General features: G+C 44.1%; 3 protein-coding genes across 6 annotated transcripts in view; 1 reads left to right on the forward strand and 2 right to left on the reverse strand.

Annotated features, from left to right (window-relative positions):
- ATXN7 (ataxin 7) overlaps nucleotides 1–6,303 on the reverse strand; it is a 94,579-nt gene extending 88,276 nt beyond the window's left edge. The window contains exon 1 of the mRNA XM_081901635.1: nucleotides 6,211–6,303. The gene's annotated coding sequence lies outside the window, so the exon portion shown is untranslated. The remainder of the gene's footprint in view (nucleotides 1–6,210) is intronic.
- LOC309365078 (uncharacterized protein C3orf49) overlaps nucleotides 1–27,831 on the reverse strand; it is a 160,329-nt gene that overhangs the window by 131,848 nt on the left and 650 nt on the right. The window contains exons 1-5 of one of the 3 annotated variants that reach the window (XR_014165917.1): nucleotides 27,813–27,831; nucleotides 25,656–25,990; nucleotides 24,674–24,804; nucleotides 22,100–22,210; nucleotides 20,542–21,285 (exon numbers count right to left, since the gene is read on the reverse strand). The exon at nucleotides 27,813–27,831 is cut by the window's right edge and continues 650 nt beyond it. Coding sequence is in view for 2 of the 3 variants with exons in the window: in XM_081903214.1 (XP_081759340.1) it covers nucleotides 21,091–21,285; nucleotides 22,100–22,210; nucleotides 24,674–24,804; nucleotides 25,656–25,990; nucleotides 27,813–27,831 (791 nt within the window). In the remaining variant the exon portion in view is untranslated. Of the gene's footprint in view, nucleotides 1–20,344; nucleotides 21,286–22,099; nucleotides 22,211–24,673; nucleotides 24,805–25,655; nucleotides 25,991–27,812 lie in introns of those variants that run through there. The other 2 variants (XM_081903214.1, XM_081903215.1) reach the window with 2 other exon arrangements.
- Nucleotides 6,476–20,161, forward strand: THOC7 (THO complex subunit 7). Of its 2 annotated transcripts, none has more exons than XM_081903342.1 (8): nucleotides 6,476–6,634; nucleotides 8,384–8,501; nucleotides 12,126–12,253; nucleotides 16,732–16,818; nucleotides 17,737–17,794; nucleotides 18,570–18,636; nucleotides 19,616–19,685; nucleotides 19,937–20,161. In XM_081903342.1, the coding sequence occupies exons 1-8, from the start codon at nucleotides 6,616–6,618 to the stop codon at nucleotides 20,002–20,004; spliced, it is 615 nt and encodes a 204-aa protein (XP_081759468.1). In that variant the 5' UTR covers nucleotides 6,476–6,615; the 3' UTR covers nucleotides 20,005–20,161. The 2 variants fall into 2 exon arrangements, with proteins under 2 accessions (XP_081759468.1, XP_081759467.1); XM_081903341.1 differs by lacking the exon at nucleotides 6,476–6,634 and adding an exon at nucleotides 7,131–7,259.

The raw sequence follows: 27,831 nt of genomic DNA on the forward strand, positions 1-27,831 counted from the left end.
GAAGCAGAATCAGTTGAACATACTTAATGGAGGCCTGATAGGGGACTACAGATAAAAAGAGGAAACTTGCCAAGCAAAACACATCATTTTCAAACAAATTATCAGAGGTTGAACACAGGCAGTGGCAAATTCCATTTCAAGTAAAGGTTGCCCCTGAGACATAAAAACAGTTAGGGGGAAACCTAGCAGCATGATGAAGCTTCTCCTATCAGCTACTGCAATTCAATATGTCCATCTGCAGGATGAGGATCTGTGTTCTTCCTGTCTAACTTACAAATGAGCGTTCTGAAAAGTATGACCAGTTGCTCAGGAAGAACAACATTTAACAAGTTAACAAAGCAATCTGAAGCATGTCTGCTCAGAGACACCTATGAGTTCAAGGGGTTTTATTCTCAGGTTAAAGGTAAAGGTACCCCTGCCCGTACGGGCCAGTCTTGACAGACTCTGGGGTTGTGCGCCCATCTCACTTAAGAGGCCAGGGGCCAGCGCTGTCCGGAGACACTTCCGGGTCACATGCCAGTGTGACATCACTGCTCTGGCGAGCCAGAGCTGCACACGGAAACGGCGTTTACCTTCCCGCTGGTAAGCGGTCCCTATTTATCTACTTGCACTTGGGGGTGCTTTCGAACTGCTAGGTTGGCAGGCGCTGGGACCGAGCAGCGGGAGCGCACCCCGCAGCAGGGATTCGAACCGTCGACCTTTCGATCAGCAAGTCCTAGGCGCTGAGGCTTTAACCCACAGCGCCACCTGTGTCCCAGGTTAAGTAGATATAAAAGTGCAGCTTACTACCAAGGAATCTTTAAACAGAAAAATTACAGGGACAGATGACAGGCTGAATATTTCTATGTAGGGTTTTCTATTAGGATACAACATTCTAGTTGAGGTTATCATTTTGATTTTGCTTAGTTATTTCCCTTCTACATCTATTATTTCAATCTCTGCTTCTCCAGTTACAAGGATATCAGGGAACAAGGCTGGGGAAGACCTCCATCTATGACTCTGGGGAGTCAGTACTAGCTTGAGTGTGTTGTACAGGTACATGAATCAATGGTGTGACTCAGATTAACGCAACTTCATTATGTACACAGGGGGCTAAACTTCCAAAGTGAGAACTAGAACTTAAGCCTGCTCCAAAGTCACACACAAAGATTGGGAAGGCCTACCACAACTAATATGTTGGGAATAATGTAGTTACTATGTACTGAAATATGTGTCGTTCTTATGTCTCATATTCCTGGAACTAAAACCGGTTTCCATGGTTTAAACTGGGGTGATGAGCACGTTATAACAACCTGACTATCATTTGCAGTTCATCTCTAATTACCTCATTTGAGGTGATATGATCGTGTCCTATCAGAGAGAGGGTCTTTTAGGCGGTGACATCTCACTGCTGGAATTCTGCCCCCTTATTTACTCTCTTGGCATCAAATCAGATTTCTATTAGATGACAAGTAGAAACTTTTGGTTGATGATGTTTCCCCAGGCTTTTAAGGGTTTTGAGATTGGTTTTGGCTCCTGCTCAGTATTTGCCACTGTTAACAATGTTTTAATGATACTATTCTTATTTGCTATTATATTATTCTATTTTGTTGGGATTTCAAAGGCAGTTATTACAAAAAGCAGTGGGTGGGTGGGTGGGTGCTATAAATAAAAATCAACCAACTCACATTGTAATGGGGACATATTAAAAGAATGATTACAGAACTGAAATCCAAAATACATACTTATTTTTCTTGCCTGCCTAATCACATACATGTATCAGTGTTAATCATTTGTTAATCACTTACAAGGAAGAAGGATAAATGTTTGTGGACTTTCCCAGCTTAAAGACTGTTCATTACTTGCCACAGGCAACTAGCGATTTACATCAAGTATTGGCAGGTAATACACCAGAAATATGATTACTCACTTAGGGGCTGTCCCCTTCTCCAAATGTGGCCCCATTTATACTGCATCTCTGTGATTAACACTGGCTAAGAATGGAACTGAAAGTAGGCAGAGTTCATAGTTAAGACTAAGAACTCCTCAATTGCTTTGCAATTATACCTCCCCCTCTACATTTGTATTTTTCCTGCAATCATTTACGCAGAATATGCATTTCTTTTAGTGCTTCTGTTAGGGCTTCCCACTTTTTTCTGGGCTGCTGCAGAAAAACAAAACAAAATTCAAAAGCATGGAAATGCACCTCACCTGTGGAATTTTTTGCCTATTATGCAACAACACTGTCACGGGTAGAGCGGAAGGCTGACAATCTAAGCCAGTACAGTACCATCCTGAATCACATAACGCTCAACCTGTCTAATTCAAACAGAAAGAACCAGAGGCAGTATCTGCTATCCAAAATATATTAAGTAGCCCACATCATGCTGATAATGCACTACACAATTGGAGTGTTCAAGGTGCACCACACCAGAGGTGTCTAAGGGCAAAGAATGAGCTTAATAAAACCAATGCAGCTCACTTAAGCAAATCAGTTGTTCCACATCGTCACAGGAAGAAGAAAATATTCAGTGTTACCAGCTAAGAGTCAATACAATCCTTAAGTCTCTTGCAACAAAAAACAACACAGATATACTCTTCCGGAAATTGTTACAATCAGGATGGCTAGGCTTCCAGGAAAGATAAGGTTGCATTTTGCCCTGCTCCCAGTTTGTAGTCAAGATGAAATGGCAATTCCTGTATCAAGCAGGAGTTGAACAAGATAACCTAAAAGGTCCCCTCCAACCCTATGATTCTAATCTGTATTAGCAAGCATAAATATTGAATCAGATGGTGTTTGATAAGAAGTAAATGTGTAGATGGGGACTTTGGGTCTTAACCCTGAACGTTTGATGCACAGCAGCCCTAACTGAAGTAAACAGGACTCTCTGAAGTAAATTACTTAAGGGTCTCTGCAGTAATCAATAGGAATATTGCCACTTCGGACTGGATTTCAGTGCTGACTCACAAAATATGCATTGTTTAGATACACCAAAGCAATGTGTTTGTAATATAATCTATCCTTCCAAGTTTTCATATTGTCACCTCTCAGAAGGATAGCATATACGAAACTACAGATGATTTTGGGGGGTTAGGATGCAATTTCCCTCTGAACAATTTGCTAAAAGCTGAAACCCTAAAATATAACCCCAACACTACTGAGCTCTCTTTGTCCTAATGAGATCTGCAAATTAAGAAGCAGTTTTACATTTGCAGCTTAGAACATACTTGTGATGGCTAGTAAAATTTCAATGAGCACAAGGGCATATAAGATTGACCAAACCACTGGACTAATCTTGTAAAACATTTCCTGTTTCTACCAGAGGTTATCTTCAAGTTCAAAATGAATCCGTAAGCCAGTTCACATTCAAAGCAGGACAAATTAGAAACTATTGCACCTTCATGTTCTTCAGATCATTGTTCAGAACATTGTAAATCATTTGTTGATACTGTCAAAATAAAATAAAGGCCCTGCAAAGGAAAACAAATATTCTGACTATGTGAGAAATGGATTAATGCATTTTACAATGTAAGGAAGAAACTGAGAAATGGAATTACTGTAAAAGAAGATGAAACATGCTGGCCAGACATTCAAACATTTGAGACATGTTTTGCCTGAAAAAATAAATAGATCCCATATGGTACAGCTCATGATCTCTGCAATATCAAAGCCTGTGGTTCTATAGGCCTACAGCTTTCACTAACATCACTGCAGTTTTCAGGGTCTGTCCTCCTACAGACTACAGCACCCTACAGTGCTTCTGTAGCTTCACTACTCCTTTAATTTCTTTTTTCTTTCCATACATTACCATAACTCACTCTCTCTCCCCCACATTCTCACCTCTAAACCACAGCAGGAGCTTTGACTGGGTCCAGAGGCAGTTGCTCTGAAGAACAGGGAGACCAATAAGAACACAACTAAAACAAAATATACCTCTGCTTCTTTTCCTTACACCTCTCAGCATGAACACGATTCCTCATTCCACTGTCAGCAGCTGATACTTAAATTGTCGGGAAACAGTAAGTGAAGTCCTAAAGACCAATATAAATATGAAAGCAGCTATGCTTACACTAAGTCACTCTTCTTCCAAATTCACACAAGAATTTACTGATACAGTTCCTGATGTGGATTAGCCACTAACCATGTATAATCAAAACAAAAAAAATTCCTTCCAGTAGCACCTTAAAGACCAACTAAGTTAGTTGGTCTTTAGCACCTTAAAGACCAACTAACTTAGTTGGTCTTTAAGGTGCTACTGGAAGGAATTTTTTTTGTTTTGACTATGGCAGACCAACACGGCTACCTATCTGTAACATGTATAATCAGATAGCCAAAACTGAACATCTGACATCCAAGGTTCTGTGTCTTGACAGTTCGTGCTTAGTATTAGCCCAAAATCTGAATACAGAAAAGTGAATTTCAGAATCCAGACGTACTTTAGACTGCTTTCAGCTTAAGAACACAACCAATGCAAGAGGGCTGTATTCAATGGAGTGAGTTAAAGATATCCTGCCACTGAGCTATCTTGTCAGTTTGACATGCTCCGACTTCCCTCAGGACAACAAACAAGAGGAAGAATAATTTTGTGGTCAAATACTCTCCTATTGTTTGAATTTACCAATAGTAAGGCACTGTTGCTCCTCAGTTGTTATAGAGTGGTAATAGGAGCTTGACCAAGCATTATGATCCATCAACGTGTACCATGACGGCAACAGAATCAAATGTAGCTAACATGCACAAGGGAAGTAGAAAAGAAAAACTGCAATAGTGCTGTATCAAACAACACTGCCAAAAGCTAAGACTAACACGAGCAAACACAAAATCTACTGTACGCTTCACAAATGGATCAGGGCAAGAGATATTCTAATCAAAGGAGCTCAGAATGACATAATTATCACTGTTGGAAGAATGTCAAAGAGAGCAGAAACAACTACTTTAGTACTGTAATAGTGAAAATCACAGACATGGATGCTTTTAGCTGAGATTCCTGCATTGTAGGGCGTTAGACTAATTGACCCTTGGAGTCCCTTCCAACTCTACAATTCTATGATTACATCAAAATCAATGACAAAAAGAATTTAAGTGGAGCTTGTGATAGTAATTTCAGATAAAGCAATGGGAAATAAATGGTTTCCCCAAAATATTTGCAGATCTAAGAAGCATGAAATCAAGAAAGTCAACCATGCTAACAAAGGCCACAATAACAATGCAAAACATTTCAGAAGCAATAATAAGGAAAACAGATGCCACAACAATTATGAGCTGGAAAGGAAAATGCCATAAACACCAGCAAAAGGAGTAATGAGTATGGATGGGCTTCTTGTATGGTAATGAGATCAATGGCAAGGATGACCAAAAAGGCAAAAGACAAAAGGAATGGTGGCAACATCAAGCATTCTTAACGTATGTACCATTCTGGTAAGTGGTGGTTCTCCAATAGCGTAAAGAGAAATAGAAGAGTTGTCAAACCTGACCTAGAGAAAACATGGGGACAAAAGGATACGGGAGATATGAAAGTGAAAGAAACAAGGGAAGCAACTGCAATGATGGCGCCACAAGGAAAGTTGTAATGGCAGAGACAAGCTGATGAAGTGATGAGTGGGGAGGCAAGAGAAGCTGTGGTAACAGTGGCAAAGAAGATGGCGGTACTATGGGAAAACCCAATGGAACGGTATCACCAAAGGACATATGGCAGCAATTCTTATATAGCAGCTGTGACAGTATCAGCGGCGGACTATAAAACCAGCATGGCAATAATGGGGTCGGCGGACGACGCTAGAAAAGAGACAGTAAGAAAGGGGTGGCGGCAATGAGACTGTCCAAAGAAGCCACGACACCACGGCGCAACAGTGCAGGGCATTGCGGCGGAAATGACAGCACGACACCTGTCCTGGCGGTGGTGACAGCACGGTGGCGACCACGGAGGCCGGATCTAGTGAGGCTGTGGAAGGAAAAAGTGGGGCAGTGCAGGGGGGCAGCGGGTGTCATGAAGGAGACACAGGTGACGACGGCCCCAGGTCTTTGGCGGTTTTGAGGGCGCTGTGCCCATAGCGCCGGCTCGGATGGTTGTCGTGGCAGCGCTGGGGTGGCTGCGCAAAGGTCACCAAAGGTTAGGTGGCTGCTGGCCAACCACCAGGCCACGACCCTGGGCAGCGTGGCTGAGGGGTGGAGCCCCATCCCCTCGCCCACCCCACCCACCCCCACCCCACCGCCTGCTGCCTCGCCCTCACCTGGCGGGGAAGCAGCCCTGCTGAGGGGCTGCTGGAGGCCGGGGCCCGCGGGGCGGGGGCTCCTGCGCCGCCGCTGCCGCCCGCGCTCGGCTGCCCGCCCGTGCCAGGCCTGCTCGCTCGCTCGCCCCTTCCTGGCCGGCCGGCCGGCCCAGCCACCGACCACCCCGCCCGCCCGCTGCCCCCAAAGCTCTCCCGCCTCGCTGCTCCTCAGGCCCCGGCCGCCCCCGCCAGCGACGACGACGACGACGACGCCACCTCCTCCCACTCCATGGCCGCCGCTTACCCGGCTGCCGTCGCTGCTGCTGCCGCTGCCGCCGCCGCCGCTGCATTGTGGGAAGCGGACGCCTGAGCCGGACCCACCTCGCTCGCTCGCTCGCTCGCCGCCTGCATCAGCCGCCCGCCGCCATGGGCGCCGTCACCGATGGTAAGAGGCTGGGTGGCTGGCCGAGCGACCCCGCGGCGTTGGCCCGGCACCGGGGGCGGCCTCTTGGCGGTCCTCTCCCCCGCGGCGCTGCCGCCTCGGACGGGCCCTGTCGCCGCCGCCGCGCTCGCTTTCCCCAGGCCTTCGCAATCCGGCTTCCCTCAGCCGCCGCCGCTCCTCTCTGCCCGCCCAAGAAGCCCGATCTCGCCCACCAGCCTCGTTTTCTGCTCCTTTTCGCGAAGCCTTTATTTCACGTGCGCGGGATCCCCCCTCCTCCAATAATAATAATAATAATAATAATAATAATAATAATAATAATAATGCTGATTCCTCTCACTCTCCCCCCCTGATCACATTTTAAATCCTCGCCAGCGAGACCCCCATCTGCCCCCGCCCCTGCCTCTTCGCCCTCAACCCAACCCAGCCTCCCCTCTCGAAGATGCATGGAGGTGGTGGGCGAGTTTGCCTACAACTGAGCACATGGCGCCCGTCAGAGCCGCAGGTGCTGCCAATCCAAAATAAATTTGGGGAGCCCCGATGTGCAGCGGCTCTTGCGCCGGGGAAGACTTGCATCTTTCCACACTGCATCTTGCCATTATGCCCCCACCCCCGGGGCGGGAAGCCCTTGGTGAGAGAGGGGCACAGAGTGGGAAAGGGGTGAGGGCTCAGAGGGAGAAGGTGGGGGGAAGATGCTTAACTGTGTGTATTGTTGTGTTATAGGATCTAGAGATCTCGCCTTCCGAGAAATTAGGAACCGGAATTTTATGGCGTAGGTCTGTGTGGATTTTGACCTCACACGGCAAATGCTAAAAACATGTGTGTATGCTCGGTACATGCGCTCGAGGGGCACAGTGTGAGCCGCAGATAATGACCCTTTTCTGTAACAGGGCCTCTCGCCCCACATCTTGTGTTTGCGTCCCATGGCAGTGATTTAAAAGAATGGTTAGTTCTGAGAGGCCAATGGTGCATTGTGTCCCCCCCCCACCCCCGCTTCAGTTCCAGGTTTTGTATGAATGTATGTATGTTTGTTTTTGCAACATAGCCTTCTTCCTCTTCTGTAGCCCGCCCTTTGATGTATTTTTGACAACCAAGTCAGTAATGATAAGCTTACGACCTGACGCTGTGGCCATTTAGCTATCCTCCTTATTATATACAGTGTACCTCCTGTCGTTCACACACCCTCTGGCTTCAGAACTTATTTCTGTGGTGATATAAACATTTCTTGACCATTTCCCCTCCTAATTCCGCCTTCATAAGTTTGTTTATACCTGTAATGAGGATAAAAGTTTTCTTTGCATTAGAAAAACAACAACCCTATTAATTTATAATATATTGCCACATTTGTGTGAGTCTCAGGCTATAATCCTGTACTCACTTACGTGGGAATAGGCACCATTCAAATCACTATGTCTTATTTCTGAGTTCACATGTGTAGGATTGTGTTGAAATACCTCATCTGTGTTGCTTGAAATCCATCCATGAATTGTCTCTCAGGACTAAACACTGTATGAAATCAACTAATAATTAAATAGTCCAGTGTAATCCTATGGGATGGCACTTCGGATAACAAAATATACTTACAGACCCCCTCACCCTAATACATACTTTCACTAAGTAAACCCACTGGAACCAGGATTTACTTTTAAGTAAACAGTTTTAGGATCTGGGCAGTTGCCTTATCAAATGGCTACTTTCTGTGACAATAACCAACATATCATTGTTGCTCATTTTAAATTATTGCTTCTGCCTTAGATGAAGTTATTCGCAAACGACTATTGATTGACGGAGATGGTGCTGGCGACGACAGACGAATTAATTTGTTGGTGAAGAGTTTCATCAAGTGGTGCAACTCCGGATCTCATGAAGAAGGGTATTTCTGTCTTACTATAAAATAGAAAGTGGGAGCAGGTCATCAAACACCAGTGCTGCATAAATAAAAGCTTTTAGTTTTAATATCATGTGGGAATTGTGTCCAGTGGCAGATGTTGGTAACAACATTATGCAGTCGTACCTTGGATCCCAAACGTTTTGGCTCCCAAATGCCGCAAACTCGAAAGTGAGTGTTCCAGTTTGCGAACATTCTTTGGAACCCAAACATCCGATGTGGCTTCCGCAGCTTCCTATTGGCTGCAGGTGCTTCCTGCAGCCAATCAGAAGCTGCACCTTGGTTTCCAAACATTTTGGAAGTTGAATGGACTTCCAGAACGGATTCCGTTTGACTTCCAAGGTACGACTGCATCCAAATTTCAGAGTTTGAAAGTGTCTTTTGGGAAAACAAATATTTAAACAGTCTAAATACTATAGTGAAGTGTAAACAATTGAAATCCAGCTATGATACATCAGTTCTTTAATTACTTGTCAATTTCAAGTATATTCTGTTGAACACCCACTCTAATAGTGGGAATGTTTTTGGCAGCTGGGTTTTATAGCAGCTGGTGATCAGTATGAAATGGGCGAAATCGTTTGCCCTGGAAAGGTGTATTGATCAACTGACCTTAAACAAAAACACTATGAGAGTCTTCAAACACAATCCTTTTAGTAAAGTAAATGCATAGCTGTGTTGTGTGCCGTCCAGATGACTTCCTTCAGAGCTGTGCTTTTGGTGCAGGCCTACCACATTCCTCACATTAGGCTTGCGTGATTTTATTTTTATTTGGGAAAATGCAATTCTGCCTCCAGATAATGGAGCCATTGCAATGCAGTTGCCATGCGGAATGTTGGCTATTGTGAGTGTTGCAGGCACCTTGAGTACTGATTGTAACATCAATGCTACAATGTAATACAAATGTTGATTGTACAATATTGTCATTGGGTGACACTTGGGAGATTAATTTTTTTTCTTTCTTAACGCTTTGGGGAGCATCCTACAGCAAGATCTGCCAGGATGAGCGGGTTAGGATCCAGCGGATCTCTAGCTGAGCCTGCGACACTTCTGGCACTGTCAGGCTATGCCCTCTTAACTCCCTCATCCAGGCTAAATTAAGCTGGCAAAAGGGTGGTGTACCTACAAAGATTGTTTTTCTTTTGCTCAAACCAGCTCAGCCAGCAGGAGGCCTGCTGCTGAAAGGAGTTTGGTATAATTTTATATCAGCTTCATGCCAGTTTCTTGTGTGTAGGATTGCTCCCTTATTTTGTTTTTTTGTAAAGGCAAACAGCATCAAGGATACACACTCATGCTCCTTTAAAGCAAGCCTTTGTATTCTTTTTATCCCGTTTATACAGCTCTGGAAGGCTGTATGTTCTTTCTGTTTAGCATTGGAGTTCATCTCTTCTTTCAAGAAAAAGTGAATGACCGGATAACTTTTCCCAGTGCCACTATCTATGCCATCCATTCCATGTGGGCTGGATGTGGCATTATTGCTTCAAGCATTATTGCTTCCAAGGCTTTCACTCAGATGCTAAAATATGATGGGGCAGGCAGGCAACACTGGTCTGAAACAAGCTTTGCTTGAGATGGAATGGTTTTATCAGAAAAAGTATTTCTAAACTGGACTATAGCAATTTTTCCAAAGTGCTCCGAAGTACCAGACTTTTGTGGAAGAAGGATGTGTGGAAGGATATTCTGACTCTGGACTGATCTCCTCTTAGAGGTGTGGTGGTCTCCCATGTTGTTGGGTTACAGATGCCAAGGGGAAACATTTCTCTTTGTCAAGGCCTTCATGCTTCGATAAATAAGAGGTGTCCACCACATCAGCAATGTGTGCGTTCTGTTTTAATTTGTTTCTTGCCTTTTTTTAGTATATATATGTTTTTTGTTTAGTTTAATTTTGTTCATATGTGCCCTGGACTCTTTCTAGCGAATCGTGATCCATACATAAGTAATAGATATAGGGCAAAGGACAGGATAGTATGTACTGGCTCCCAGTACGTTTCCGAGCACAATTCAAAGTGTTGGTGTTGACCTTTAAAGCCCTAAACGGCCTCGGCCCAGTATACCTGAAGGAGCGTCTCCACCCCCATCGTTCTGCCTGGACGCTGAGGTCCAGTGCCGAGGGCCTTCTGGCGGTTCCCTCATTGCGAGAAGCAAAGCTACAGGGAACCAGGCAGAGGGCCTTTTCGGTAGTGGCGCCCACCCTGTGGAACGCCCTCCCAGCAGATGTCAAAACGATAAACAACTACTTGACATTCAGAAAACATCTTAAGGCAGCCCTGTTCAGGGAAGTTTTTAATGTATGATATTTTAGTGTTTCCTGGTTTCTATGGAAGCCGCCCAGAGTGGCTGGGGGGGCCCAGCCAGATGGGCGGGGTATAAATAATAAATTATTATTATTATTATTATTATTATTATTATTATTATTATTCATCATTGATGAATACTTCCACAAGCCCAAGGATTCTGCATCAGGAATTTGTATTCACACTTCTAGAAGTACAAGCAGTGCAAATCCATTTAGAATTAGTAGTATAAACATCTTAGGTCTGTCAAGTGATGTAATGAGCTTTTTGTTGCTGATTTCTCATCCAGATTTTAATCACTTACACTGTTCAATTTAAATACATTTGCATTTCGCACAGTGCTCAAGGACTGCTATCATCTTTTTATTAGCTCTACTTATTTCCCTTAAGGTTGAGATTCTAGGCGCATTTAAACCTCAGACTATTTACTGTGGCCCCATTTATGTCTGAAGTAAACAGTTTAAGGTATACAGTTTGATTACCGTAAAAATCAGCTTTCCTTGCTGTTTTGAAGCTGATACTAGCAGCAATTAGGGAACTTAGTTAGAAATGTGGATTCCCCCCTCCCCCCCATAACAGACTGATGTTGGGGGTGCTGCTTCACATTGTTTAAATTAATACATCTATAGCACCTGCTCTGGGCTTTTCAATAACTAAGGCCTCAACCTTAACCATGCATACAGTGAAGTAAATCCTGTAGAATTCAATGGGGCTTACTAGCAGGTAAGCGGGGTTAAGTTGGTCTCCTCAGCCTCACCTCACCCTTTTAGAACAGAACCAATGGCTGCATCTTGCCTTTGTGTAAACTTTAGTCTAAAGGATTGCACAGAAGAATACTGTGCAATGCCTGTTTTACCCTTATTAATAGCCAACACCATGATTTAGGCAGCTATTTTACGCCTTCTTGGCATCCCCCTTCTCCTCCTGACTATTCTGCATTGCTCAGATGTTGGTTAAAGGAAGCCTACCTCCTCCTTTTGCATGCATTCCCTCCTTGCAACTAATTGATATCAGTTAACCTGAGCATTTACAGAATGACAATTTGATAGCTGTAATAATAGACACATATTAGGAGTGCAAGGGATCAGCATTACAACAAATGTTCTTTTTTATATAGTGACTCTATTATGGTGATTATAAATGCCAGAAAAACACCACTAAGAGCAGGTAGCTTTGAAAGTAGCTGTGGGAGCCCTTAAATACACAAAAACATTAATTTGTATTGATTTGCATCAGGCTTCAATTCAGCCTTGAGCTCCCGAGAATCATTGTATGTCCATGAGATATTAAATTCTTGAAATGCATAATACCTTTTCAGCTACACCCAGTACCAACGCATGCTGAGCACTCTGTCACAGTGTGAATTTTCAATGGGGAAAACCTTGCTTGTATATGATATGAACCTCAGAGAAATGGAGAACTACGAAAAAATCTACAAAGATATAGGTAAATACTGGATTTCCGACTGAATATTGTCGTCATACAATAAACAATGGTGATATAATTGTTTTATATAATATAATTACGCAAAAAGCAATCCATTCTTGCCACAGCGCAGTTCTTTCCATTTTATAAAATGAAACCTGAAACTGCCAGCTCAGTCGAGATAAGGCAGAGGTATGATTAGCAGGTGGTTCATCTACTCAGATGGGTGGTATTCTCCCTGTCCTGAAGAGGGTTGCACTCCTGTGGGATTGGGGGGGGTAAACCTGTGACCCTCCAGATATTGTTGGACTTAAACTCTCATTATCCTTGACCACTGGTTGTGCTGGTTGGAGCAGATAGAGGAGTTCTTGTCAGTTGACATGTGGAGAGCTACAAGTTCCCCAATGGTACTCTGAATGCTCAGGTACATAGTCTGGAGGGCTTCTTGATTCCTCCTTGCAATTGGAGACTAGGGTGGATAAAACATTTTTTTAAAAAAAAGATTTTGTTTCATATGCATGTTAGCCCACCTTTGTATTTAAGCACAGGCCTGATAGCCATAGAGGATATGCATACAGGTGAGTGAGCGGGCTGGTGGAGGAGGGATGGAGTTCTCATCCAGCATAGAAAAGCCATCCCTCCTCTGCCAGTCCCTAGGAAGCCAGTGATTTCTGTGAGCTTATTCACAAGGCTGTCTTAGCCCTGCAGATAATCACTAAGCAGAGTCAATGTGTCCTACCAGACGTAGTGCTGAAGGAGGCTTGCTTTGTAAATGAAGAATCAGTTTGATAATTTCTTAAATGTGAATATTTACCCTTTTCCTGTCAAACATGGATCTGATAAAAATAGCATATCAGTCACTGTGAGTTCATTTTTGTTTGCTTCTTTTTTGTGAGGCTGGGCCGAGGCAAACTGAAGCACTTTGGAGTAAACATGGACAGGATTGAACTGTTAACCTCACAAACTGTCATGGGAGCCGGTCATAAGAAAGTCCCTATAGGGGAATGCTTTTAAAAGACATTCCCTCTATAGGTAAAACAGGGGAGTATGGAAAAAATAAATGCAATGTGACAAATAGATGCAAGGGCTGGTTGTAAAGCATGCAACTTAGCATGATTTAGTGTTCAGATTTGCACACTTGTTTAGAAGAAGTACCAATAGGAAGCTTGAATTAAAGCATTGATTTACCGTATTTTTCGCACCATAGGACGCACCGGACAATAGGACGCACCTTGTTTTAGAGGGGGGAGAACAAGGGAAAAAAATTCTTCCGCTCTCTGACCAGTGCCCCTTCAGCAAAGCGGCAGGAAGCGCTGCGCAGAGAGTGGGAGAATTTTCCCCCTCTTGTTTTCCCGCTCTAAAACAAGGTGCCATTTAAGGTGCGTTCAGGTGGCTACCTTGGAAGCCTGGAGAGCTAGAGGGGTCAGTGCGCACCGACCCCTCTCGCTCTCCTGGCTTCAGGTTCCTTTCGACCTGCTCTTTGGGGCTGGCGGGGGGAAGCCCACCGCCAGCCCCAAAGAGCAGGTCTGGGAGCAGCGGAAAGGCGCAGCGGAGAGGCTGCTGCCATACTCACGCGTCACTTCTCCAGCTGGGAGAGGGTCGCGGGGCTATGGCTTCTTTATCCCCGTCCGCGCTCTCCCGGCTGGAGAGGTGACGCACGGCTATGGAGGCTCCTGCCATAGCCGCGCGTCACCTCTCCAGCCGGGAGAGTGTCGCGAGGGGCTGCTTTAGCTCCGCGCGCGCTCTCCGGGCTGGAGAGGTGACGCGCGGTTATGGAGGCTCCTGCCATAGCCGCGCGTCGCCTCTCCAGCCGGGAGAGGGTCGCGGGGGGCTGCTTTAGCTCCGCGCGCGCTCTCCGGGCTGGAGAGGTGACGCGCGGTTATGGAGGCTCCTGCCATAGCCGCGCGTCACCTCTCCAGCCGGGAGAGGGTCGCGGGGGGCTGCTTTAGCTCCGCGCGCGCTCTCCCGGCTGGAGAGGTGACGCGCGGCTATGGAGGCTCCTGCCAGAGCCGCGCGTCGCCTCTCCAGCCGGGAGAGCGCGTGCGGCGCTAAAACAGCCCCTCGCGACCCTCTCCGGGCTGGAGAGGTGACGCGCGGCTATGGAGGCTCCTGCCATAGCCGCGCGTCACCTCTCCAGCCGGGAGAGGGTCGCGGGGGGCTGCTTTAGCTCCGCGCGCGCTCTCCCGGCTGGAGAGGTGACGCGCGGCTATGGAGGCTCCTGCCAGAGCCGCGCGTCGCCTCTCCAGCCGGGAGAGCGCGTGCGGCGCTAAAACAGCCCCTCGCGACCCTCTCCGGGCTGGAGAGGTGACGCGCGGCTATGGAGGCTCCTGCCATAGCCGCGCGTCACCTCTCCAGCCGGGAGAGGATCGCGAGGGGCTGCTTTAGCTCCGGGCGCGCTCTCCCGGCTGGAGAGGTGACGCGCGGCTATGGAGGCTCCTGCCAGAGCCGCGCGTCGCCTCTCCAGCCGGGAGAGCGCGTGCGGCGCTAAAACAGCCCCTCGCGACCCTCTCCGGGCTGGAGAGGTGACGCGCGGCTATGGAGGCTCCTGCCATAGCCGCGCGTCACCTCTCCAGCCGGGAGAGGGTCGCGGGGGGCTGCTTTAGCTCCGCGCGCGCTCTCCCGGCTGGAGAGGTGACGCGCGGCTATGGAGGCTCCTGCCAGAGCCGCGCGTCGCCTCTCCAGCCGGGAGAGCGCGTGCGGCGCTAAAACAGCCCCTCGCGACCCTCTCCGAGCTGGAGAGGTGACGCGCGGCTATGGAGGCTCCTGCCATAGCCGCGCGTCACCTCTCCAGCCGGGAGAGGGTCGCGAGGGGCTGCTTTAGCTCCGCGCGCGCTCTCCGGGCTGGAGAGGTGACGCGCGGTTATGGAGGCTCCTGCCATAGCCGCGCGTCGCCTCTCCAGCCGGGAGAGTGTCGCGGGGGGCTGCTTTAGCTCCGCGCGCGCTCTCCGGGCTGGAGAGGTGACGCGCGGTTATGGAGGCTCCTGCCATAGCCGCGCGTCACCTCTCCAGCCGGGAGAGGGTCGCGAGGGGCTGCTTTAGCTCCGCGCGAGCTCTCCCGGCTGGAGAGGTGACGCGCGGCTATGGAGGCACCTGCCTGAGCCGCGCGTCACCTCTCCAACCGGGAGAGGGTCGCGGGGCTTTGGTGTCTTCGCTCCATAGGACGCACACACATTTCCCCTTCATTTTTGAAGGGGAAAAAGTGCGTCCTATAGAGCGAAAAATACGGTAAATCAGTCCAACCTGCTGAAAACTCATGTTGTCTCTAATTGCCATTTAGCAGCTTAGGCTGCTGCACCTGTTATGATCCTACCTGGACGGGGATAACCTGGCTTCCATTATCCCTGCCTTGGTAACCTCTCATTTGGACTACTGCAAGGTGTTGCATGTGGGACTGCCACGGAAGACTGTCTTGAAACCTCTGTAAGCTCCAAGATTAGTAACTGGGACTGGGAAATATGACCGTATCAGACCACTGCTTTGCCAGCTTCCATTTCTGAGCTCCCAGTCCATTTCAGAGCCCAAGGCGAAGTGCTGGTTTTGACCTTTTAAGACCTTCAAGGTTTAGGACTAGGGTACCACATGTGTCTTCCCAAACCTAAGATCTTCTGAAGCTTTCTCAAGAAGCACCTGCTGGAGGAGATGCTGGAAGTAATTGGCCTTTTCAGTGGTGGCATCCTGGCTATGAAATGCCCCCCCTCCAAGGGCAGCTGCTTTAATGTCATTTCAGCACCAGGCAAATGCTTCTTTGTTTTCCATGGCCTTTCAATCTACAGTGGTACCTCGGGTTACATACGCTTCAGGTTACATGTGCTTCAGATTACAGACTCCGCTAACCCAGAAATAGTACCTTGGGTTAAGAATTTTGCTTCAGGGTGAGAACAGAAATCGCTCCGGCAGCAGCGGGAGGCCCCATTAGCTAAAGTGGTGCTTCAGGTTAAGAACAGTTTCAGGTTAAGAACGGACCTCCATAACAAATTAAGTACTTAACCCGAGGTACCACTGTATTCCATTTCTGATTATGATTATTCTGGCACTGCTACATGGTGCTGCTTTTGTATGTTTTGCTATTCATTTGTTTTATTTACAAATCTCTTACCTCCTTGTAAGTTTCCCTGAGAACGTGGCTATAGAGTGTCATAGAAATATTTTAAATAAAATGAATAATAATCCTAGCTCCACATCAAAAAAATTGGCCAGTAAACAGATCAGGTTTCATGGAGCGTACTAGAAATGGATCTTTTATTTGTCTGGTATATCTACAGAAATATTTATTTCAGAAGATCTGCATTCTGAGCACTCTGACAGTAATTACAGCATTAGAATACACAATGTATTGTGATTTATGGACCTATTCACAATGACTAGAGATGAAACCTGAAAGCCAGATGTTTTATGTAATGTTGCCACTTAACAGTACAAGTTTTCGAATTTTAATAAATAGGCGTTGTGACATTTATAGATTTGTGTCAAATTGTTTTTTTATTTTATTCTTCTGGAAGAAAATAACATAGCTGCCGCACATGAGAAAATTGCAGAGTGCAAAAAGCAGATTCTTCAGGCAAAAAGAATACGAAAAAATCGCCAAGGTAACTATTTATTTTGCAGTTAGTAATTGCTAGTTTTGTATGAAGGGGCATGTAACATTAGTGATTTGATGCATATGACAAGCCTTCTCTAACTTGCCATGATTATTTTCACTTGTTATGAAAGATCTCGTTTAGAAATAAATATTGCCTTTGCTGTCAGTCACTCCTTAGACTTGAACTTAAAGCATAAAGTGCCTGCCCTTTTGTTGCATTTCCTTGTGACATGCGTGGAAATAATGTCTTACTTGAAGTGTGGTTTCCCACAAATCCTGATCGCAATCCATGTTTCAATCCTGTGTTTGTCATTCTGGTTTTCTGGAAATCTGTACTAATAGATGGGTTAAAACATGTCTCCCCTATGTGAGAGAGGGTAGTGTGGATCCCGTGATTGTAAGCTAGAGGAGCGGGTGAAAGGAGTAGAGACATCATCCCCATCCCTCTGGTGAATGAGTGTTATGAACTAGGAAGATTTCTTTTCAGAAGGGAGACTGGTAAAGAAGTTGTCAAGCCAGTATCACATCTGAAGGCAGCCCTGTTCAGGGAAATTTTTAATGTCTGACAGGTTATTTTTATATATATTTTGCTGGAAGCCGCCCAGAGTGGCTGGGGAAACCCAGCCAGATGGGCATGGTCTAAACAATAAAATTATCATCATCATCACATGGGCAAACATTGAGATGTTTGGTACGGAGTTAAGGTTGAGGCTGTGCATATGCCAAGCAACAGAGCATTCATTCACCTGTCATCCCAGTTATATTGTTTTAATTATATTTCTTATGCTTTTAATTGTTTCTAGTCTGAAAGTTTGAGAATGGGCCAAGTTATAAACAAAAATTTAAAAATTAGTGAAATTACACTCTTACTTTGTGAAACTGGAATAAAGTCGGATATGATGCTTATAATCTTTTATTCTTTCAGAATATGATGCTTTGGCTAAAGTAATACAGCATCATCCGGATAGGCATGAAACACTCAAGTAAGTATGGGTCTAACACCTGAAATGAAACTGTGATAATACTTTATCAGAGCATCTGAAAGCTAGCAGTCACTGAAATCAAAACAATATGGTGGTATTATTTGAAAGGGCACCACGGAAACTCGCACAAAATGTTCACCTGTACAGAATATGCCTAGATTTAGTAAGTAATTCTAATTACAGTCACTGTGGTCATGCAGAGTGGCATAGTCCAGTTAACACTGCATTTCGGTGTTCATTCAAGGCAGCAGAATTAGACTGTGCTTTTTCTATAAAGGTGATGTTTCTGGGATTTCTCCATGCCTGTTGGACATCTTCCCTGGCACAATTCTGTCTGTTGGTTTGAATTATTCTAAGTGACTTGGAACCTAGGTAGCTTCTCCCACACAAATGTGCCCTTGTAGTATTTCTAGGCTGCCAACACCACAGAGGTGGAGCTGATGGTAGGAGACAGGTCCATCTCAGTTGTGGTGCCCTTCAGAATGTGGTTCCCAAAGCCATGCCTGGTGAGGGTTTGCTTTCTTCTCAGTGTCTTTTTACTTCCCGGGCATGACTTAAAAATGACTCCTCTATCTTACATCATTTTGCACTGTTTTAAGTGCAAGTGCTTTTGTATACTTGTTATTATTTGTGTAAGTTGCTCTGGGAACCACTGGGCAATTGAAGAGCATAATATAAATGATTAAAATTGAGTTATAAATGGAATTATTAATTAATAAATAGTGCAAAAAAAGATAAGGTGTCTTCAATGGCAATATGCTAAATCTGTTCTCAGGCAGTTAGAAGCTCTGGGAAAAGAACTTCAGCATCTCTCCCATATCAAAGAAAATGTAGAAGACAAAGTAAGTTTTGCTGATTTTTTCCTCTTATTATTTTACAATGAAATACTGTATGGGTAATTCCGTACCCGTACCCTGTATGGGTAATTCTGTACCTGTACCCATGTAACATTTACAAGCTTTTAAAACAAACTATTTTGTGTTTTAGCTAATATTTTAGCCCTGCCCACCTGTCAAATTTGGCCTGCAAGGCAGATCCTGATAAGAATCGGGCCTTTGGGGCCAAAAAGGTTCCCTATGCCTGTTCTAGATAAGCCAACCTATTCAGCCTAGCTAGGGAGAGCCAATCAGGACTGGTCTACCTCCTCCATGGATGTGAAGGGAAGCTGGTAGAAGCTTTTACATGCTTCAAGAAATAGAGTGGGGGCCTAGTAGAGAAATATAAATTCTGTACTTTTCTAAACCATAACATAGGCTACAGGAAATGTTGCATTTAAAATACATTGCAGGTAATATCATACTTCCTTCATGCTAAGAACCTTGAAGAAGAAAATAATGTTAAAACATAGATTTTCATTGGGGGAAAGTATGTGTTTATGTGACAAACGTAATGCACTCAGAAAGTGGTGTTGTCCTAATTTCCTTGGATTTTGTTCCTAACATAAAATTTCCTGTCAATGTACCAAACGAGCAAGCAAAAACTATCAATACAGTAAAGGGTCATTAACCTATTGTCTGTTTTCTTGGAAAGGTCTTTAACTGAACTTGGGGGGGGGGATAGAGTAAATCTGAGTCATTGGGCATCCCATACTTCTGGTTGCTTTACTCATGTGTAAAATGCCATTTTGAAAATTCAGCTTTGGCAAATTATCTTTAAAATTATATAGAACATGTTAACTATATGAAAATTGGGTCTGTAGGTTGACATTTTTGTGGCTTCACCCATATACATTTACTTAGATGATGATTCATTGATGCAGAACAGAGAGAATCCAAAAGAAATATTTCATATGCTTCAGATTTTGTTTTTGTTTTCTTTTAGCTGGAGTTGAGACGGAAGCAGTTCCATGTACTTCTGAGCACCATCCATGAACTTCAGCAAACACTGGAAAGTAAGTTAATTCAGTATATAAAGGCATGACTTACTTTCCTTACTGCGTGGGTTCAGGTTTATTCTTGCTCCTTCCCTCATACACTCAGCTTGCCAAATTCCTGACCTCCCCTAAATTTCATCATAAGCTTCAATATGTCTACTTACCTTTTCAGATTCAACCCAGTAGCACTCAAAATAATAGGGCATGACTTTTTCTATGTTCATTTTAAAGTGAATGTTTTTAAACAGCAAGCACAATATTTATTTCAGATGATGAGAAGCTTTCAGAAGCAGAAGATGCCTCAGATACACCAATGGTATCTGCAGATAAACAATAGACAGACCCTGGATATAGCTCCAAAGCCTGGAAGCCAATGGATACTTTTTTTTTCTTTTGGTCTCCTGAGAAACTAGATTGTATTTCCATTGGAATGCATTTGACTTAATGTTTGAAATGTCTTTTTAATACAATAAATACTTGGTATTACATACTTAGTCTTAGATTCACATTGCATTTGTATTCTGGAATTAAAATACTACTTTAGGCTTTGAGCTCTTTTCTGTCTTTTTCTTATTCAGTTTTATTAAAATCTCCATATTAATGTTAACACATCAGTACAGCTATTTACAAACAACAAAAAGAAGAGGAAGGAAAACACATAAAATATAATACAGGAGCATGACCTTATAGTGGTCACTTATTTGATGTCACCTTAGCTCGCATTGCTATAAATTTAGATATAACATAGAAAAAATGATATAAGGTTGAATAGCATTGCGATATTTCCAAAAACCCGTGAACAGGAATAATATCTATATAACGTCGTCATTTTGAGAGTTACATTTCAAGTAAGAGGTCAAGTTTTTTGAGGAACAGTATATCCCATATTATTTTAATCCGTTCTGCAATGTTAGGTGATTCTGTTTGATTTCCAGTGTTGAGTAATGTATGTTCTAGTCACCACAAAAGCCAACAGGTCACACTTAAAGCATAGCTCGTAAATATATCTTGCATGTGTTGCCGTTTGAGGTGTTGGCAATAAACAAAGGAACACTCTTGCCTTCTGAGCTCAGCTTACTGAAGCTGTGAAATAGAGAACCTTTGGATCACAACAGCGAGGCCAAGAGCCTTGTTGTCTGGGCAGCTCAGGACCTCCATACACTCTGCCTAGGCTTGCACCCCAGGGAGGTCACTTCAGTTTGACTTTCCCCCCGGAGGCGCACTCCATTGGCTCTTGAGAAATATGGAGGCCAACAAAAGGAAGAAATAGCAAAAACATGAATCTCTGCTGGCTTTGACAGTAGCATCAAATCTTAATCTACTTTGACCTTTCTGAGATGGTTAATCAGCTGTTAGAAGAGTCCTGGCAAGTGGCTCACTTTCAGCTTGAGTAATATTTTCAAAAGAAAGAAAAAGAAGGATATTAGCAACAGCATTTACACGGAAAACACACGTTTTTCCGTTTATGCTTCTTTGTGGTTCTTAAGGAAACCCTTTGGAACTGCTTAGAGGACTGCAGTATCCTGTCTCCCAAAGACTCGCACTGCTGCAGCTCTGCACTTCTCAGAGCCAATAGCTGGATGGATTTTTCGCTGATGTTATCCAAGAGATTATCCACCTGTTGAGAAACGTGGATGAAAAATGGTGAAGTATAGCAAGATAAAACAAATTTGTTTGAAGTGAAAGAAAGGTGAAGGGTTTCAGTCACTTGTAAAGATGGAAAATATTGACTATCCTCCACTATGTTATCAGCAATACAAAATTTGCCCATAGAACTGCAATGCGAGCAACACAACAGGCTGTGGACTTAATGTACATGCATTTTCCTACATGTGCAGTACATCCCTCCATCAGCTCAGGAGCTTCAACTTGAGAAAAGAGCTGAGCACTGAACTAAAATAAAAAATTTAAAATACGAATTTGTCACATGGGGGAGTCCAAAGAAGAAAAGTCACAATAAGAGCTTCTCATTACCCCCATAATCTGGAGCAACCATGGCTGGTTCCAGGATGAATTGACAGTGAAGTTTGGTCAACAATTCTTAAAGCGCAGCTCATGAGCACTCTAAAATGAATTGGGCTCACTTTCAATTAATGAGCGATACGCAAACCCACTGAAAGAAATAGGTTTGCTGTGAAAGTGACTAATATAGTGTATCATTCATACTGTTCATAGTTTGCTGGTAGGCAGAAAGAAGAATTGGAGTCGGGAAGATAAAGGTCTATGGTGGAATTTAGATACATAAACACTCTGAAAATGCTTTTTTTTAACATTTTGAAAAATATATTGAATTTGCCATAGCTCACCATCACCATCTAATGTCACATTTGTATAATTCACTTTACAACACACTTACAAACATTTTATTTGCAGCTGTATAGCCAAGTCCTTTGTTGCACCGTATAATTAAACAATGCTTTGATTCAAGATACCTGCATTTGAAGCTTCCCTAGTGTTATGTCTGAATGGTACCATACTGGTGGCATACTTTTCTTCTTCTTTTTGAACACTGAGAAATTTTTCTTTTTTGCCAAATAGGAAACCTGTTTTTTGGGGGAGTGGGAAACAAAACATTCAGACAAGAACCGAATTCTGTGATCCACATGAATGGGTGCTTTCCATTCTCTTCCATGAGAAAGGAACATGCCATACCTATGTAGACAATTTGTATTGTGAACACGGAAGATTTCCAGCCTCATAATAAATGGGGAAAGGTCATACAGGGAACTCCCAAGTCTGTTTGTCTCTATCTTAAATTTGCACCCCTTGTTTCCGCCACATGGTGCCCAAGTTGGCTAATACTAGTACAGTAGCGTAAAATGCAATGAAACAAAAAAAAATAAAATGCAGATAAAAATAAAACAGTTAAAATTAATTTAACACATTTATGCATTGGCTTATAGGCTACAGGCTGTCAAAAATGTATCTTGATATGTTCAATAAGTAGGGTGGAAATAGCTATATATGTGCAGTGCAATCCCATTTAAAACATTGTGGATGACTTCTCACCATGAAAGCTCCTCTACCTTTATAGTGCATTCCTATAAGGAAGGCACAGGCGAACTTCGCCCTCCAGATGTTTTGGGACTACAACTCCCATCATCCTTGACCACTGGTCCTGTTAGCTAGGGATGGTGGGAGTTGTAGTCCCAAAACATCTGGAGGGCCGAGTTTGCCTATGCCTGCTATAAGGTATATGTCTATAAGAGCTATTACACTGGTTAGCTTAAAAAAAATGGAAACAACATGTTTAAACAATGGAAGTTAAGCAACATAAGTTCCCTGGGCCCTCTGTTTGGTTGCTGTTAGCAATGGAGTACTGGAGAATATATACCATTTCTCTGATCTAGCAAGGCAATTTTGTGTTGAATTTTCAGGGTATGCAGCACACAAGCTTCCTAAACCAAGATGAATCTAGGTTATTTTCATTTATTCTTTTTCTTCTTTTTTAAAGATTCATCAGGCACAGTTTTCTTTTGCCACATTTATGAACAAATAAAAAGAGGAACAAACTTAATTTCGGTTCTGACCAGCAGAGGGCTTCATCAACCAAACAAAATTTGAATCGAACAAGAAGTCCTGTAGTTTTTCCCCCTGAAGAAACCAGCTGCTCAAAATTGGGAAACAGCGCTGAAAAAAAAGAGAATTCCTCCTTTGGCAGGAAGTTGTCTTTGAATTGGGTTTTAGAAACTGAAAGCCTGTTTCCCCGCAAGCTTGCTCTTTAATCTAGCCTGCCTAGTTTATTAACCTTTACTCTCACAGGTCAAGTAGTTATATTATGGGTTGCATCCTAATCCACAAGACATCTGCATTATATTAACCTTTATGCTTCTGCATTTAAGAAGAGTTTGGATTTGATATCCCGCCTTTCACTCCCTTTAAGGAGTCTCAAAGCAGCTAACATTCTCCTTTCCCTTCCTCCCCCACAACAAACACTCTGTGTGGTGAGTGGGGCTGAGAGACTTCAAAGAAGTGTGACTGGCCCAAGGTCACCCAGCAGCTGCATGTGGAGGAGCAGGGAAGCGAACCCGGTTCCCCAGATTACAAGTCTACCGCTCTTAACCTTTACACCACACTGGCTCTTTAACAAAACAGTTGCACAACGCAGATAAGATCAAGCAATGTAGAAGCAAGAACTGTGCAACCAGTGATCACCCTTCAGTCTATAGTGAGGTTTTTTCCAATGTCTCCTTTAATTTTGCAATATCCTTTTTTTTTAATGGAGTGATCAGTGCTGTACATAGGTGATCAAAGGAGCTGTAGGTGTGGATGCTAGCACAGAAAATTCATTTCAAAAGGGGAGAAAGAGCCATTGCGAAGGGACAGCTAAATAGCTCAGAAAAATATTGTTATTGTTATTATTAAAAGTTGTATACCACCCTTCATCTGCAGATCTCAGGGTAGTTCACAACATAAATACCGTAATTTTTGCTGTATAAGACTCACTTTTTCCCTCCTAAAAAGTATGGGGAAATGTGTGTGTGTCTTATGGAGCGAATGCAGGCTGCGCAGCTATCACAGAAGCCAGAACAGCAAGAGGGATTGCTGCTTTCACTGTGCAGCGATCCCTCTTGCTGTTCTGGCTTCTGAGATTCAGAATTTTTTTTCTCTTGTTTTCCTCCTCCAAAAACTAGGTGTGTCTTATGGTGAAAAATACGGTAGCTACTTTTACACATGTTATGTTTGAATTAATTCCAGAGTTCCCCATTTCAGCAGCTTACTTGACAGAGCTCCCTCTCCTCTCCAGTTGTGCAAGTACTTAAACTGAGTGACTTAAAAACTTTGTTCAAATATACATAAATGCCATATTTTAAAGTGAGCATTTTCTTTCCAAACATGTGCACGGAGTTGGCATGTGTATGCATGCGTAAAGTGAATAACATAGAAGCTCTAGGGTCTCAGCTGATACACAGGTAAAACACCCGACTCGCTCTATAAAGAAACGAGCCGGTTGCCATTTAATAAATGCAACAAATTCAGTCTGATTCCCAGCAATCATCCATTACCTTTCGGATCCCAGGTGGCAGAGACACCACTGAGATGCGGCGCATCATCCGTCTTGCTTGCACAACCGTGTTTGTCCCGTGCATGCTTTGTGCATGTTCTTCCACAATGTTTACATCCAGCTGAATTGATGCTTCAGAGAGGAAGGAAGGGAAAGAAAGGATACAGAGCGAGTCAAAATGGCGGCAGTTTCATTACCGATAAAAGATCAAATCTGTTCATTCTAGATTAGGTAACCTGGAATTAATATGACTGTTCCTTGGGCCAGGAGCCCAAGGAAGATCCTTATGCAGATGCAGACCCTTATGCAGATCACAAAAGACCCTTATGCAGATACAGTACATAAAGAAACAATGCCTTTCCCCCTTCCCCATGCACTAAAGTAAAGGTAAAGGTACCCCTGACCATTAGGTCCAGTCATGACCGACTCTGGGTTGCGGCGCTCATCTTGATTTATTGGCTGAGGGACCCGGCGTACAGCTTCCGGGTCATGTGGCCAGCATGACTAAGCCGCTTCTGGCGAACCAGAACAGCGCACGGAAATGGCGTTTACCTTCCCGCCGGAGTGGTACCTATTTATCTACTTACACTTTGACGTGCTTTCGAACTGCTAAGTTGGCAGGAGCAGGGACTGAGCAATGGGAGCTCACCCCGTCGCGGGGATTCGAACCGCCAATCTTCTGATCGGCAAGTCCTAGACTCTGTGGTTTAACCCACAGCGCCACCCGCGTCCTTTCCCCACGCACTACATTATACTTAAAGGTAAAATGATCCCCTGTCAATTAAGTCCAGTCACGAACGACTGGGGTTGTGACGCTCATCTCACTTTACAGGCCATGGATTTTACGTGTTGTGCTTAGGCCACAATATAGGGACTACATTATATATTTTAATAGGCACCCTTGAAGCATGCTGTGTGTGCCCAGTTTGCCTTAATTTAAATTTTGCGCACAAAGTGGTCATTGGCGAAGGGAGTTAAGTTACCGTTCCGTAAAAGCTTCTTCCTTTTCAGTCCTAGAAATACTTTGGGAGAAGGTAAGGCCCGAATAGGCCTTGGAAAGGCATGATACTTAGGGGGAACAGAAGTCGTCTTAGACATCACTGGTTTTGGAGAGCCATCTTCACCATGGAGCTTGGCCTTCTTCCTTGCCCTTTGATAGAAAGGGAATAACTTCCTCATTGTTGCCCTAAACTGTTTCATAAGGCTCTTTTTCTTGCCCACGTGGAACTCAAGAGTTTCAGAGTTGTCAGACAGCTGTCCTTGAGGCATCCGCCTATCCTCCTCTCTCACCAAATGAATAGGCATGATTCTTTGCCATCTGAAAATAAATAAAGATAATGGATAATTACTGACTCTTCCAGTGAGTAAGCCGCCCACAGTCCTGGCTTATGCAGATGGATCGCTGTATTGTTGTAGACATACTTAAACAAAACTTTGCACTGACATATGAGGCTACATTTCTGAAATTCAACATAGGGCTTTTAGGATTTTGTACCATTCCAATTTTTGTTTATAAAAGAGCACCTTTTTAACAAAGTAAAAAGAAAAGTACAAACTTAGACCTTAACTTTTGTAAATGAATTCCCTGTGCATAATGGGTTAGTAATAAGGTTAGCGATCGAGCTGAATGGTCTTGGATGCCTTCCAACTGAGTGGCTCTATGGAGTCTAGACATTAGAAGGACTGCTAAAGTGGTCCAACACGCTGGACAGGTCTGGTTTGGCCAAGTACTGGTGATTTGTTGCTGTAGGACCTAATGGTTGGAGACGTCCTAGGAGAAGAAAGAGCCTTGTCAGGGTGGCGGTCACCTTCCCTCTCCATCCTCCCAGCTGTGGATTGTGCTAATTTTGTGTACACAGTCAAGCTAAGAGAAGGACAGGGGGCTGAGTTTTCTTCTGTAAGAATATTATAAGTGCTGCTGGCATTTCCCTGAGAAATCTGATGGGAGCTTTGGGACCTCTGCAGGAGTTCAGCTGTATCTTCTTCTTCTGTGCTCAACTTCCAAAGCCCACAGCTGGGAAATAACTTTCTTAACCCCAACCTAAAAGCCACCCCTCAAAAAGGAAGAACTTGAAAACTTGACATGTTTTGATGACCCTATGGTTGCTCCTAAATACCCAATTTTGTAGAGTTTTCTTCTTATGGCTCAACATGAGTAACTTTGCTTCTCTCTCTCTCTCTCTCTCTCTCTCTGTCTCTCTCTATATGCAAATAAAGCAGATATCACAAAATGCCAGCAAGCCTCCAGAGACCTCTTTTCAAGAAAACAGAATTCAACAGGCATTCGTAGCACCTGGCTCTCCAGAATTTTCTCCAAAACAGAGAACTGTGGCATATGTAGCTATAGAGCTGCCTTCCCCAAAAGGATGCCCTCCAGAGGCTATGGACTACAACTCCCATCATCCCCAGCCAGCATGGCTGCACAATGCCAAAGCTAATAGGAAGGAGCACGGCATTATGGGAGTTGTAGTCCAAAACATCTGCAGGTTGGAGCAGGCTGCTATAGACATCTCTCTGCGCATGTCCAAGGTGGCTTCTAACAATTTTAAAGCATTCACCGAAAATACAAAAATTAGTACCACTATAAAAGAGTTAAAAACAGAGTTCGGTGCAGCAGGCACAACCCTAAAAGGCAGAGGAACAGCCTGTTAAAATGACTCAAGCCAATAGACTAGATGTCTCCTGGAGCAAGAATACTGTATTCATTCATTTCACTTCATATATTTATATAGTGCTTAATACTAAGACAGTCCCAGTTTACAAAACACCCAATCCCATGTATGTATTCTGTACAACGAACAATGTCACTGAGAAACAACAATGCAAACCAAACAATCGAGGGTTCGCACACACCATAAACATCCCACCCCAAAGAAACCTAGGAACTCTAGTTTGCTAAGGGTGCTGGGAATTGTAGCTCTGTGAGAGCAACAGTTCCCAGATTTCGGGAAGAGGGAATGCGCTCTAAATGCGCTTTGCATGTATGGTGTATGCAGCCAAAATCCCCCCAAGGCAAAAAGCATAGCTGTGCCTTTTGAAAACATCTGCGTCAGGAAGCCCTTGACCAGACGTGTGACAGAAGTTCCTGGGGAATTTCCACAACTTGTTTAAGGTGCAAGTGAAGAATTAGTGTGGCTCACCTCTTGGTCTCTTTCCCTT

Source organism: Podarcis melisellensis (genome assembly GCF_964234715.1).
Source record: "Podarcis melisellensis genome assembly, chromosome: 2".
NCBI classification, from domain to species: domain Eukaryota; kingdom Metazoa; phylum Chordata; class Lepidosauria; order Squamata; family Lacertidae; genus Podarcis; species Podarcis melisellensis.